The 15,284-nt window shown below is 36.9% G+C and overlaps 2 protein-coding genes across 2 annotated transcripts; both read right to left on the bottom strand.

The window, feature by feature from the left end:
• Positions 1-1,513: 1,513 nt before the first annotated feature.
• LOC133055822 (olfactory receptor 4A47-like) lies at positions 1,514-2,431 on the bottom strand. Its single transcript, XM_061140922.1, has one exon. The coding sequence runs from the start codon at positions 2,429-2,431 to the stop codon at positions 1,514-1,516; it is 918 nt and encodes a 305-aa protein (XP_060996905.1).
• An 11,621-nt stretch (positions 2,432-14,052) lies between these two features.
• LOC133055833 (olfactory receptor 4A47-like) lies at positions 14,053-14,970 on the bottom strand. The gene has a single exon (XM_061140931.1). It carries the CDS (start codon positions 14,968-14,970, stop codon positions 14,053-14,055), a length of 918 nt encoding a protein of 305 aa, XP_060996914.1.
• Positions 14,971-15,284: the final 314 nt, after the last annotated feature.

Here is a 15,284-nt window from a genome sequence, read left to right on the forward strand (position 1 = left end):
TCACCCTTGATAATATACATGTTTCGATGCTGTTCTCTCAAAACATCCCACCCCGGTTCAATTTCTGGGTCAGGAAGATCCCCTGGAGAAGGGTTAAGCTTCCCACTCCAGTATTCTTGGGCTTCCCTTGTGACTCAGCCGGTAAAGAATCCACCTGCAATCCAGGAGACCTGGGTTCAATCCCAGGGTCAGGAAGATCCCCTGGAGAAGGGAAAGCCTAAGCATATTCAGCAATGACATGCTAAACATGTTTTTATGGAAATTTTCAAACTTTACAAAATGGCCCTAAAGTTCAGAGGATAAGGGAAATGTGAGAGAGGAGATGGAGAAGAGGAGAAGGTGCCCCAGAACTGAACATCTTAGATGGTGCAAAACATCACCTACTAAGTAGAAACTTTTCAAGCTATGTGAAACGAATCATTATGTTGACAGACTATTTTACCTCTTTAGGGAAAATAGACTTACGTCTTTGCCCATGACAAATGAAAGTAAATTCTAGATGGATTAAAATATAAAGTGTTTTTGGACTTTCCTGGTGGCTCAGCTGGTAAAGAATCTGTCTGCAATGCGGGAAAGATCTGGGTTCGATTCCTGAGTTGGGAAGATCTGCTGGAGAAGGGAACAGCTACCCACTCCAGTATTCTGGCCTGGAGAATTCCGTGGGCTACGTTCCACGGGGTCACAAAGAGTCAGACATGACTTTCACTTTCATAAAGTGTTTTTAAAAGTTATTTTCAAAAAAGTGGTTAAAGTGTATGAAATCACTTGAAGGAAATGGAATTTTTCAAAAGTAATATGGTAATAGAAATGTAAAAGCAAAAAATATTAAAATAGCACATTTATTTTAAAACACTCATAACAGTTGGAAAATTAAGATTTGGTTTTATTCTACATAAAATTTCATTCCTTTAGATTATTTTTATAAACATGGCCTTGTTATTAAATTTAAACCTTTGAAACATTCTTCTTCAATCTTAAGATGTTAAGCAGCAGAAACAAAGTGATGTATAAATAATCTTGCAGATAGAATAATTGTATCTATACTTCAAATACTAATAAGTATGTGTGTGGAGGAATTTATATTTTTAATTATTTTTTCTGAAATCTGTAATGTAATAAACCCTATTAATTCTGAAAAATATTGCATTATTTTAGAGAGAAATATGGTAAAATCTTCCCCTAATCTAATAAATTAACAGTATTAACTATATAGCTTAACTCATCATATAGAACATAAATCTATAGTCTCAAAGAAACATTTTTCACCCCAAAACTATATGTACTTCCCCTAAGAAATCATGGAAATCATAAAAATGCATTTCAAACAAATATGTATTTTGAACTAGGAAATTTTGAAAATATTAAAGTATATTTTGATCATTCAAATTAGAGATGTTTTCTATCATACCCAAGTTATTTAGCCTGAGAAGATACTACAGTTAAAAAATCACACGTTGTTTTCCTGAGAAGAGCAATTTTTCATTGAAAATAGGTGACATATTTCCCTACGGCCTCATTTTCGTCTTCTGTTCCAGAGCTTTTTCATGGCATTTTGTATCTCTCCATTTCTCAGCGTATAGATCAGAGGGTTCAACATAGGGGTGACGATGGTGTAAAACACTGCCAAGGATTTATCAATGGGTAAAGTGGAAGGAGGTCTCACATACAGAAAAATACAGGGCACGAAGAAGAGGACCACCACAGTGATGTGGGAGCCACAGGTGGACAAGGCTTTGCACCTCCCTTCCTGACTGAGATCCTTCAGGGAGCGCAGGATGACCCCATAGGAGATGAGTAAGAGTGTGAAGAGGACCACGCAGATGGCCCCATCATTAGCCAGCACCGTGAAGCCAATAACACGGATGTCAGTGCAGGCCAGTTTTAACAAGGGGTACATGTCACAGACGAAGTGGTCAATGACATTGGGGCCACAGAAGGGGAGATTGTAAACAAAGAGAATATGAACGATAGCATGTAAACACCCACCAGTCCAGGCTAACAGCAGTAACAGAACACATACCCGTTGATTCATTAATGTCATATAATGCAAAGGTTTGCAGATGGCCACGTAGCGATCATAGGCCATGACCACCAGTAGTAAAATCTCAGCACCACCAAATAAATGCTCTGTAAAAAGTTGGATCATGCATGCTTGGAATGAAATGATTTTTTTTGCGCAGAATAAGTCTATAATCATATTTGGGGTGACTGTAGTAGAATAAACAGCATCCATAAATGATAAGTTGCCAAGAAAGAAGTACATAGGGATGTCAAGCGTTGGGCTGGACACCACAGTCAGGACAATGAGGAGATTGCCCACCATGGTCACGATGTAGATGAGCAAGAAGATGACAAATAATATCTTCTGACCCTGGGGGCTCTGAGTGAGCCCCAAGAGGACAAACTCAGTTACATTGTTCCTTTGTTCCATAGGTCTTTCTGCATCTTTTATTTCAGAGTTCAGGACAACATTTCCTATCAATATAATTCTTATGACTGACTTCCTGATGTGTCATGATAATTTGTTCATTCATTTAACAAATGAGCAGTATGGTTCTTATACTTTCAGATATTATTAATAAGATCAAGGCTTATTAAAACATCATCATTAATCTCAATCTTGCACACCAATTGAGAGGCAATTAATTAGAGACATTTGTGGGAAAAGGATACATCATTAAATAAATGAGGTGTCACTATTAGCTTTCCATCTGAAAGCTAATTGTTGTACATATAGCTAATATCTATTAAAAATAAAAAAATTGATTAAAAGTTTAATAAAAATGTAAAGCAAGATTTACTTTATATTTACTATCCATTTCATAAAGGAGGTACACTTCTTCATTCTAGGGTTGAAAGAATATTCTTAATCAATCCTTGAAATCTCAAATAGGTTTTCTGACAATTTCATGATTTTTAAGGATTTAGGAAATGATACCAAAACAGCAATAGATGAAATGTTTGAAGAAAGATTTACATATCGGATGATACAGAGAGTTATCATCTAATGAAGAAAAACATAAAAGTATGCAATGTGGAATAACATATCAACAAAAAAATTAACATAAGACTGCTTCTAAATGGACAACAAACATGACAGGATGCCTAAACCCACCTGTGAACAAAAAAATAGAACTTTAAGTCACTGTTTACTAATTACAGCATTTGTTCGAATTCTTGAGGGTCACTAAGTCAAGGTCTATAGATGTTACCTCATCTTTTAATTAACACACAATATTAGAGAACATATAAATTAAAACTATTATCAGAGTTATATATCTCTACCCATGGAACTATCCCCAGATCATTACCTTTGAAATTAATTTCTAAGGATACTTTATCTTCAAGTAGGTAACTTTATTCCAAATCATTAGTAATGAAATTATTCAAAGTATTACAGAATAGAATCAATCTATTGAATCAACATATTTAATAATCATAAAGGAGTTCTAACATGACTTATTATGAAAATCACAAAGGAAAACTCTAAAAGACTGACTTCTAACCCCATCCTGGGCTTCCCTGAAGGCTCAGTGGGCAAAGAATCAGCCTTCTATGCAGGATACACAGGAGATGTGGGTTCAGTCTCCAGGTCAGGAAGATCCCTCTGAGGAGGAAATGGCAACCCACTCCAGTATTCTTGCCTCGAAAATCCCATGGCCAGAGGAGCCTGGTGGGCTACAATCCGAAGGGTCCCAAAGAGTTGGACATGACTGAGCAAGTAAGAAAGCTATTAGCCTCCAACTAATAAAAATAAATGAAAAAAAAGTAAAGTTCACCTCACCAACACACTCTTACAAAACTTAAAGCCTCGTTCAGAATTTTGTTTCTAAATATGCTTCTAAAATATTTGTTTCTAAAATATGCTACCTGTCTGTGAAGAAAGCTCTTCAATCCATGTTCTGGGCCCTGGTTCCTTCTTGCTTGTCCTTCGTGCACTGATGCTGTCTCTGGTACTGCGGAGAGTGAGATTCATGCAGCCTCACAGCACCTTGAGCTGCTTCCTGTGGCCAATGCTTTACATGATTGCAGAAAATCAAAATCATTTTAGTTATTTTTCAAAAATTACTTTTCAAATTACTGAGATTTTCAAAATGAATATGAACGTCTGTTTCCTAAGGAACTCTGAATGTTGATTGTGAACAGAAACTCAGAATGTTCAGTGTTGGCTGGATTTGTCCTGATAACGAATGAATATTAAATCAGTGTGTTAATCAGACAGAGAAAAAGCTTCAAACTGTGTGTAAATTGTTTATAATAAAATATTTTCTGCTTGCACTTGTAGCAGTCAAAGTGAAACAGTGAAATAGCTGTTGCAGCATTTTGATTCTTAATCACTTACTGCCCCGTCTTCACACAGTGTTGTTGAACTTTAGAGTTCCTGAAGGACGAATAATTTCATATACACACTTTATTATGTTCTGAGTCCACCATTTCAGTTCCAGAAGAAGCCGGGCTTGAGATTACTGTTGTAGACAGATGCTCCGCAGGTCCTGGCAAAGAGCCATAAGCACTTTGTCTACATTTAAGTGCAGCTCATATGACTGAGTCATTCGATTCCTGCATCTCCAAGTATGATTCTGTCTAATTAAATTCACTGGGACCTTAATCATAATTTTGAGGGTAGATCTCCAGAGATGGTACAAGAACAATCACCATGTGGAACAAGACTTATAAAATTCTGCCCTCTGGGAAAAAATCATGAAAAGCAAATTTAGCACCAAAAGAAAAAATCAAATCTGGACAGAAATGAAATATGTGAAAACTTTCTTGTGAAATTATGTTCTTCAAAACAAGCAAATCTTTTTAAGTTTAAGTTTTATCTTTGAAGATGATATCTGAACCAATTTCCAATCATGAATGTTAATTTCAGAACAAGTCATTTAAACCTTATTTCAAATGCAGATAAAAGGTGTCACATAATTTCAGATACACAATTGATAGAAACTGTTTTATCAGTTTTAGTACCGTACTAGGAAAAGAAAAAAGTATTTGTGGGACTGTTCCATTCATCTCAAAGTGCTCATCAGGCATCCACCAAAGTAAGAAATACCTAAGGCCATGACACAATTTGCAATATATTTCTAAGAACTTAAATCATAAAGTACATAAGTACTTTAAACAGAAATTTATAACAATAATGTAATATTTTCCAATTATTTAGCCTAAAATCACTCATGACTATTTTCAAAAATATATTTTCAACAGAAACATTATGATATACATGTATATAAAAACTATATGAGGAATATTTATAAAAAGATATATATATAAATATACATAAAAGACTGTATATACATTGCAATGTGTATAAATTAACTGGATGCAGCTAACTGTGTGATTATAGAGAATTTTCTATATTTAAATGCAAATATTAGAAAACAATAGATACTTTAAAGAATGAACTAAGCTTCTGTCTCAAAATGTTAAAAAAGAAAATTTAAAATAAACATAAAGAACATTGTAGTGTGAGAAGTGTTGAGAAGACATACATCATTAAAAGAGTAATTTATATAAAGTAAAAAGTACCAGGAATTGATCCTTTTGAACATTGAATAAATTATAATTTCTAGCCAAATGGACTAACAAAAAATAAGAGAAAAACCAAATTATCAGAATCAAGATTGAAAAGAGGGCCATCATTGCAGATTCCACAAATTTTAAAAAGACAACAAAATGATATGATAAAAGAATGTATGGCAGTTAACTTGCCAAGAAAAGAAAACAGACCATTGCTATGAAAAAACACAATGGTCTAAACACACATTGAGAAATAGTTTAAAACTGGGATAATCTAAGTGCAAATAAATTGAATGTTTAGAGCCCTAACATTCTCCTGCAAGATAGTTCATTCCCATATAGCTTTAATCAATTAATTTTACATGACAACTAATCAAGAAATAACTTGTTACACACTACTGTCATAGAAGTAATGAAACAATGTACTTCCTAATGCATTTTATGCATGCAGCATAACCCTTATACCAGCATGACTCAAGGGCATCAAGTGGAAATAATTAGATTAATAGCTCACATTAGCAAAGACACAAAATTTTGAACAAAATACTTGTTTTGATTCCTTTGGGTGTTTTCTTTGGGGATTTTTTTTTTTTTTTTTTAATATATTGCTGATACAAGTCTTGAAGCTGGTCCTGGGATATGCTCAGTCTAGAACTAGTCATGTCCCACAGCTAATGCAAATTTTTCTAAATATTAAACCAACAGCACTGTCCCCCACCCCTGTAAATATGAGGTTTTCCAGCTAATGAGAGTAGACTCTCTTCCTGGCCTAGTTTGAGAATCAAGCACTTTTCTCTCTAATTCATCTGGGTAAATCTTTCCCCAGCCCCAGGTATTTTCTTCACATGCACACACAGATCAGTTCTTTGATGAATACTTGAGATGGATCCTCTTAGCTTTGCATAATTTTCTCTCTCTCTCTCTTTCTCACACTCAGCCTCTCCAGGGCTATAGATGTATTTTCTGCGTTAGTGTCCTTGAGTGTGACTTTCAGATTCTCAACTCGGAGGCAGGGTCAGGATCCTTGGAGATATCCCTCTCTGCCACAACGTGGAAGCTTTTTCTCATTGTTATTGTTGTTCATTGTCTCAGTATGTCCGACTGTTTGTGACCCCATGGACCGCAGCAGCCAGGCTTCCTCGTCCTTCACCATCTCCCAGAGCTTGCTCAAACCCATGTCCATCGATGATGGTGATGCCATCCAATCATCTCATCCTCTGTTGCTTCCTTCTCCTCCTGCCCTCAATCTTTCCCAGCATCAAGGTCCTTTTCAATGAATTGGCTCTTCACATCAGGTAGCTAAAGTATTAGAGTTTCAGCTTCAACATCAGTCCTTCCAATGAATATTCAGGGTTGATTTCCTTTAGGATTGACTGGTTTCATCTCCTTGCTGTCCAAGGGACTCTCAAAAGTCTTCTCCAACACCATAGATTGAAAATATCTAATCTTTGGTGCATAGCTTTCTTCATGGTCCAACTCACATTTGTACATGACTACTGGACAAACCACAGCCTTGACTCTACAGATCTTTGTTGGCAAATTTATGTCTCTGCTTTTTAATATGCTGTCTAGATTTGTCATAGTTTTCTTCCAAGGAGCAAGTGCCTTTTAATTTCATGGCTGTGGTCACCATCTGCAGTGATGGTCACCATCTGGAACCCAAGAAAATAAAGTCTGCTACGGTTTCCATTTTTTCCCCCCATCTATTTGCCATGTAGATGCTAAGTAACACCAAAAATAGAATTATCAGCATCTGAGAATCCTGGGTAAGTCCCATTAGAATGAATTCAGTCACATTCATTCTGTCTTCTTTCATTTCAATGCTGATGATGAATTCAGAAGTGGGGACTTTACCTAAAAATAGTTTCCTGACAGATTAGAGGAGAACGGCAGGAGTAATGAACTATGCCACTTGACACTGCTGCCGACCACAGAGCTGCAGTGTCTGTCTATTGTCTTTTCCCTTCACTATCGACTCTGTTCTCCCTTCACCTTCCACTAACTCCTCAGCTGATTTTAGAGGCTTAGCTAAAGGTATAGCCTAGAATTTTACCCCTGCAATGTCTAATCACATCTTCAGTCTACCCAAAAAGCAGGCCAGGCTCCTGTAGTTTCTTGCTTACTGTCACAATATGAGTTGCAAGAGGTAGCCAAGTGTTAATAGGCCACCTGAAATGCAAAAATATTCTGCCCTGTCTCCACAGTGGTTTAGTCCTTGCCGTATGTATCTGATGATCAAGGTCAATTACTTCTGCCAGAGTCACATGAAGAGCCTTTTCTCTGAGTTGTTACAGGTAGCCATCCTTCTAAGTGCCAGGTACGTCAGATGTAAGATAAATCCGACAAGAAAACAAGAAAAGGACTCCTTTATGGAATAATTGATCCAATATATCAACTAACTGTAAGTCAGATGTAAGATAAATCAGACAAGAAAACAAGAAATGGACTCCTTTATGGCATAATTGATCCAATATATCAACTAACTGTGAAGCTTAGTTTTTTTGAAGTTTGCAGTTATATTAGCCAATCAACAAATAACCTTAAATTTCAAATGCATTTCAGTTAACCTTTCTGTCACTTACAACCAAAAGTATACTACAGAAAAATGCTATGAACCTGGGTGAATTTAAAAGTCCTATTACTCATTTACATTATATCTATCTTTGAACCAGTACAACATGATTTTAATTGTAACATTATAATTCGTGTTGTCACTAGAATGACTCATTACTCTTTCAAAATTGAATTGCCAGGACTTCCTTGGTTGCCCAGTGCTTAACATTCCGCTTTCCAAAGCAGTAGACACAGTTTCAACACCTGTTTGGGGAACTGAGATCTCACATGCCACAGGGCAAATCAGCCCATGTGATACAACAAAGACCAGATGCAGTCAGAAATATAGATTTTTTTTTAAAATTTAGTTGCTATTTGCATAATGTTATGCTTTCAAATGAACTTTGGAAACATAGGAATGTCAGCCATCATTTACTTTTATGTAAAAACGGTTGCACTATTGTTTTATCATTTTTCCCCTCTAGGGATATATACTGAACATACTGTCAAAATTGTTTTAAAGAATTTTAGGTAGGACCATAATCAAAATAACTTAGTTCAAAGTAACTTAATTAAAGGCCAAAGATTCCTACATAGGTTGTAGGTAAATTACAAAAGATCATTAATTGTTTAAGATGGATTTATCTTGAGATAGACATTTAATTCTGCTTTGGACTTCACTTAGCCGGCGATCCAAAGTAACATTTAAAACACTAGTAAGCTATTGGAGAGAGTTTTATGGGAAGTAGGAAAAAATAACTTTATTTGCTTTGCTGGGCAAAGGCGGGCAGAGCAGCCCTCAAAACTGTGTGTCTCTACTTGGAGAGGATAATGAGAAGTTTTATAGCAATGGTTCAAAAAAATGTGATCAGCTAGTGGACATCATTCTGATTGGTTGGTGATGAGGTAAGTGGGAGTCAGCATCACCAACTTTCTGGTTCCAACTGGTCTAGGGTCAGGTGCATGTGGGCAGTATACCATTGTAAACTTCTCCCACCTGGTGGGGGGTTTCAGTATCTGCAGAACAGCTCAAAGATGTGTGTATCCCTTGATGGGGAATTAGGATCTTCCCCAAGATTGACTATCATTTCCTTGACTGTCTGCTTTTCCCTTGTCTCACACCCTCTTCCTTCCCTAATTAACAATTACTTGAATCTTCCATTTTGAACTCAGGGAAGGTCAAGGATGTTGAAAGAAATCAATTTTCTGTAATCAAAGAAATGAGGAACACATAAAGATTTTTATGCCCAGGAGCCCCACATGGTTTTGTTCAGTATCAATTCCCCCTTTTCTCTGATATTCATCACTCTTGAGGAGAAAAAGTGTTGGACAAAAATGAATAATAATTTTGGATAGAGACTTTAGTCAAACTTAGCAGAGGAACTCGGTTTTATGGGAAATGGCTTTTAATTTCCCGTTAGGTTAACCTTCCCTAAGTCTTTCAGGGAATGGGGGGACAAATGCTCTGGCTACTTCCCCCTGAAATGGGGCACAGTTCTGCCTCAACTCACAGAATGGATATCAGGTTGAAATATTCCTGACTTCCAAATTGAGTTTGATATGATTAAGAACTCAATCACTTGGGGATTTAGGAGAATAAGTCTATCTGGCACTTGCTGTCAGCTTCTGCAAGGATTAAGTCAATAGTCACCACAGCCACTGACCCTCAAAACTCCCTGAAAGGAGTTCAGGGAAGAGATTTGGAATGAGGCACTCTGTGCTCTGAGAAAAGCTGGCAGAATAGGCCTTCAGATAGATATTTTCAGGAGACTCTATGAGCCACAAATCTTACATCTTCTCATGTCTAGAAAAGCACTGAAATCATTAACAGTAACATCTGCTTTGGCCATTTGGAAGGAAATACATTTGAAAGTCAAAATGGGATAACTGTAGTTCAGATATCCAAGGTAAAATTAGATGGCTATTATGGATTTCAGACACATTCCTGTGTTGCTAAGAACTTAAATTTTCTGAGCTGTGTCAGATTAGGGGATGGCACTAGTCACAGGTAGATACAACCTTATGATTTCAAGATATCCTCTTATAACTATTAAGATCTTCTACACTAAAATTGTTTTAGATTAGATATTAACAAAAAAGAGGAGACATATGTGGTGGCCAATAACTCCTGATGCTGAAGCTGAAACTCCAGTACTTTGGCCACCTGATATGAAAAACTGACTCATTGGAAAAGACCCTGATGCTGGGAAAGATTGAAGTCAGGAGGAGAAGGGGATGACAGAGGATGAGATGGTTGGATGGCATCACTGACTCAAGGGACATGAGTCTGAGTAAACTCCAGGAGTTGTTGATGGACAGGGAAGCCTGGCCTGCTGCAATTCATGGGGATTACAAAGAGTCGGACACGACTGAGAGACTGACCTGAACTGACTGACATGCCTGTGACCTTAGAAATGAGCTATAATTTACACCAGAAAAAGACACTGAGTCTTCTCTGAGCTGTTCATTGAAAATGTGTCAGTAAATCAAATGCAAATAAGAGAGTCATCCTTTTCTATAAGAAAATGAAAAGACAAGATTTGTATACACTCTATGGAGATACAAATTTTTGTTGAGACATCAGTGAATACTTTACGATATGTGTCTTATTCTGGATGAGAAAATATATTATTAAAACATGTAATTTTCATCAAAGCAAATATATAGTGTCATGGCAAGCTATATATACTTTTATGGGAAGTTTGCAAACTTTTCAAAATAAGCCTGATGTTTAGAGCTGGAGGAGAAGGTAGCAAAGGAGGAGAGTGATGAGGAGGAGCAAGTTCCTCAGAATTCAGCCTTCTAAATGGTGTCATAACCTCACATAGTAAAAAGAAAATTGTCAAATAAACTGAAATTAATGATTATGTTGATAGATTATTTTACCTGTTTGGGAAACATAGGCTTAAATATTTACCTATCACAAATAAAAGTAAATTCTAGATTGTTAATGAATAATTGAATTTTTCATTTCTTTATTGAGGGGCAATTGATTTACAATGCTTTAGTTTTTGCTACATGGCAAAGTGACTCCATTATACATATACATATACACACACATATTCTTTTTCATATATTTTATATGGTGTTTTATCACTTTATCACAGGACATTGAATATTGTTCCCTGTGCCATACGGTACAATGCAAACATAATCATCTCCATCTGCTAATCCTAAACTCAATCCATCCTTCTCCCCAGATAACCCCTTGGCGACCACAAGTCAGCTCTCTGTGTCTTTAGTCTGTGTCTATTCTGTAGAAAAATTTATTTGTGTTATATTTTAGATTCCACGTATGAATGATATTGTATGCTATTTGTCTTTCTTTCTCTGACTTACTTTGGAATGATACTTTCTCGGTCCATCCATGTTTCTTCAAAGGTCATTATGCCATCAGATGTTTTTTTAAAAAAGGAGGTCAAACCTTAAAAATAATTGCTAGGAAATGAAACTTCTCAAAAGTAATGTGGTAGAAGAAATAAAAAGGAAAAATATGAAAATAAGAGCTATATATAAAACTCCTCCCAGGGACTGGGGAGCCTGGTGGGCTGCGTCTATGTGATCACACAGAGTTGGACACAACTAAAGTGACTTAGCGGCAGCAGCAGCATGCCTTGGTATACATGGCCTGCTTTTATGGAACATCATAGACTAGAAGATTAAGCAATATGTATTTATTTTTCAGTGGTTTGGTGGCTAGGAAATCCAAGATTAAGGTGCTGACAGATTCCAAATCTGGTGAGGTCCTGTCCCTAGGTCACATACAGCCTTTTTTCTTTTTTCCTGTGTCCTCACATGCCAAAGAGTTAAGTGAACTCTCTGATGTTTCTTTATAAGGGTATCAATCCTACTCATCAGGGTGAAGCTTTTATGACCTACTCATTACCCAAAGGGCCCCCCTCCCAATACCATCACATTAGAAAGGATTTAACTTATGATTTTGGAGAGGGAAATAAACTCTCAGTCTATAGCAACATCCCAAAGTGGAGAAATAAATTGCATAAGTTCTAATAAACCCAAAGGCTTGTTATTATTTGGTGATTAGTATTTTATTTGAGAAGACCTTGAGATAATAAAGGGCTTCGCTGATGGCTCAGATTGTAAAGAATCTGTGTGTAATTCAGGAGACACGGGTTTGATCCCGGGGTCAGGAAGTTCCCCTGGAGAAGGAAATGGCACCCCACTCCAGTATTCTTGCCTGGAGAATCCCATGGACAGAGGAGCCTGGTGGGCTACAGTCCACGGGGTCGCAAAGAGTCGGACACAACTGAGTGACTAGCACTTTCACTGAGATACGAGAAATCTTCAGGTAATAGGCATAAAAATCAGGATATGAGGCTTCTCACCCAGCGTGCTGCTGCTGCCGCTGCTAAGTCGCTCGGTCGTGTCCAACCCTGTGCGACCCCATAGACGGCAGCCCACCAGGCTCCGCCGTCCCTGGGATTCTCCAGGCAAGAACACTGGAGTGGGTTGCCATTGCCTTCTCCAATGCATGAAAGTGAAAAGTGAAAGTGAAGGCGCTCAGTCGGGTCCTGCTCTTAGCGACCCCATGGACTGCAGCCCACCAGGCTCCTCCATCCACGGGATTCTCCAGGCAAGAGAACTGGAGTGGGCTGCCATCGCCTTCTCTGCTCACACCGTGTGATTTACTAGTAAAAAGCACTCATCACCCCAGAGGCTTAGCCCCTCATGAAACCAGAGTAAACAAGAGAGGCAAAATAATAATCTTCTTTGACCACATGCACTGACCATATTAGAGGCAGATAATATTTTGTTTCAAGCCTAATTCAGAGGAGGATTTTATGAATGCTGTTTCTGTCAAATAAAACAGTATATTCTGGCATCTTTATTACCTAGCAATCTCTATTATATTAATAAGAGAGATAATAATGGTATATATTGTCAGAATCTTTCTTAACAATGATATAACCCCAAATATTTAGGTGTCAAGTTCCAAACTGAATATTTAAAGTGCACGGATGATAGATTGTGCTAAATTTACACATGAGAGAGACCAGTGTGCCTGGGTCTCTACAGAAGGTTATGTAAGCAGAAAAGGTGACCAGGACACTGAGAATGCAGCAGGGGTTTTACCAGGTGCTCTAAAGTGTCTGGAAAGCGGAATGAGCCACCTTTATGAAAACGTAACCCCAAACAAAGCTGACAAAAACGAGGCAATAATGTGATTACCCAGTTGGAATACTGAGTAAGGTTTGTTTATTTTTCTGTATAAAACTTTAGTCTTTCAGATTATTTTTACAAACATAACCTCCTCAATAATATTATGACTGAAACATTCTTCTTCAACATTAATGTGCTAAACAATAGAAATAAAATAATGTGCATAAAGAATCTCATAGATAGAGAAATAAGAAATCTACTTCAAATGTTAATATGGAATGTCTTTGTGTATGGAGGAATAAACCAAGTTTTTAATCATTTTTTTCATTTATTTTTATTAGTTGGAGGCTAATTACTTTACAATATTGTAGTGGTTTCTGTCATACATTGACATGAATCAGCCTTAATCATATTTTTAAAATTATTTTTCCTGAAATCTGTAATGAGCTCTATTCTGAAGATTACATTTTTGAAGAGAAAAACACGAGAAAACCTTTCCCTAATTAAATAAATTTGCAGTATTAGCTGCAGTATAACTCATCATATACAACATAAATCTATTGCTTCAACAGAGATATTTTATACCCCCAAACTGTATACATTTTCCTCCAAAATTGTGGAAATCATAAAAATGTGTTTCAAACTAAATATATAGTTTGCATTAGGAAAATATGAAATGTTTATAAGCTTATTTTGATCATTGGAAGTATTCAAATGATAAAACTTTTTCATCATACCCAAGTTATTTAAACTGAGGAGACACTTATTACAGTTAAAAAAAAAAATCACACATGACTTTCCTTGCTCTTTGAAAGAGCAATGGTTTGTTGAAAATAAGTAATATATTTTGCAGCTGCTTCATTGCTTTTTTCTGACCCATAGCTTTTTCATGGCATTTTGCATCTCTCCATTTCTCAGAGTATAGATTAGAGGGTTCAGCATAGGGGTGACAATGGTGTAAAACACAGCGAAGTGTTTATCAATGGGTAAGGTAACAGGAGGTCTCAAATACGTAAAAATACAGGGCACGAAGAAGAGGACCACCACTGTAATGTGGGAGCCACAGGTGGATAAGGCTTTACGCTTCCCTTCCTGACTAAGATTCTTCAAGGAGCGCAGAATGACCCCATAGGAGATGAGTATGAGTGTAAAAATGGTCACACAGATCGCCCCATCATTGGCAACTACTGTGAGGGCAGTAATGTGGGTGTCAGTGCAGGCAAGTTTTAACAAAGGATACGTATCACACCCAAAGTGGTCAATGACATTAGGGCCACAGAACGGAAGGTTGTAAAAAAAAAATAATATGAAGTAGAGCATGTAAAACCCACCAACCCAAGCCAATAGCAGCATCAGAACACACACTCTGTGATTCATGATTGTCAAATAATGCAAGGGTTTGCAGATGGCCAGGTAGCAGTCATAGGCCATGAAAACCAGGAGGAAAACCTCAGCACCACTAAATAGATGCTCTGTAAAAAGCTGGGTCATGCAAGCTTGAAATGAAATGGTTTTCTTCTCATAGAGTAAGTCTATAATTGTCTTTGGGGTGATTGAAGTAGAATAAAAGGCATCCATAAGTGATAAGTAGCCAAGAAAGAAGTACATAGGGGCGTCTAATGTTGGGCTGAGTACCACAGTCAAGACAATGAGTAGGTTGCCCACCATGGTCACAATGTAAATGAGCAAGAACATGACAAATAAAATTTCCTGCCCCTCGACACTCTGAGTGAGCCCCAAGAGGACAAACTCAGTTACATTTTTCCTTTGTTCCATAGGTTCTTCTATATGTCTTATTCCAGAGTTCAGGACAGCATTATCTATAAATACAATTATTAAAAGTGACTTCCTAAAATCTTACAATAATTTGTTTTTTATTCAACAAATAGTCCTTGTGGTTTATTATGTTTGGGTACTTTCAGATATTATAATACAAGGCTAATTAAATCTTCTTCCTTGACCACAAACTAATAGATAGGCAAGTAAATTAAAAAAAAAAAATGTGGGAAAAGAACGCTAAATGAGTGAAGCCCTGCAACTAATTTTCTATCTAGAATCTTTAAATTGTACGTATAGCTAATATCTCACAC

Source organism: Dama dama, chromosome 1, assembly GCF_033118175.1.
Source record: "Dama dama isolate Ldn47 chromosome 1, ASM3311817v1, whole genome shotgun sequence".
In the NCBI taxonomy this organism is placed as follows: Eukaryota; Metazoa; Chordata; class Mammalia; order Artiodactyla; family Cervidae; genus Dama; species Dama dama.

What these genes read in the sequence shown, in the direction of transcription:
- LOC133055833 (XM_061140931.1), bottom strand. Translation starts at nt 14,970, where the DNA reads ATGGAACAAAGGAAAAATGTAACTGAGTTTGTCCTCTTGGGGCTCACT.
- LOC133055822 (XM_061140922.1), bottom strand. Translation starts at nt 2,431, where the DNA reads ATGGAACAAAGGAACAATGTAACTGAGTTTGTCCTCTTGGGGCTCACT.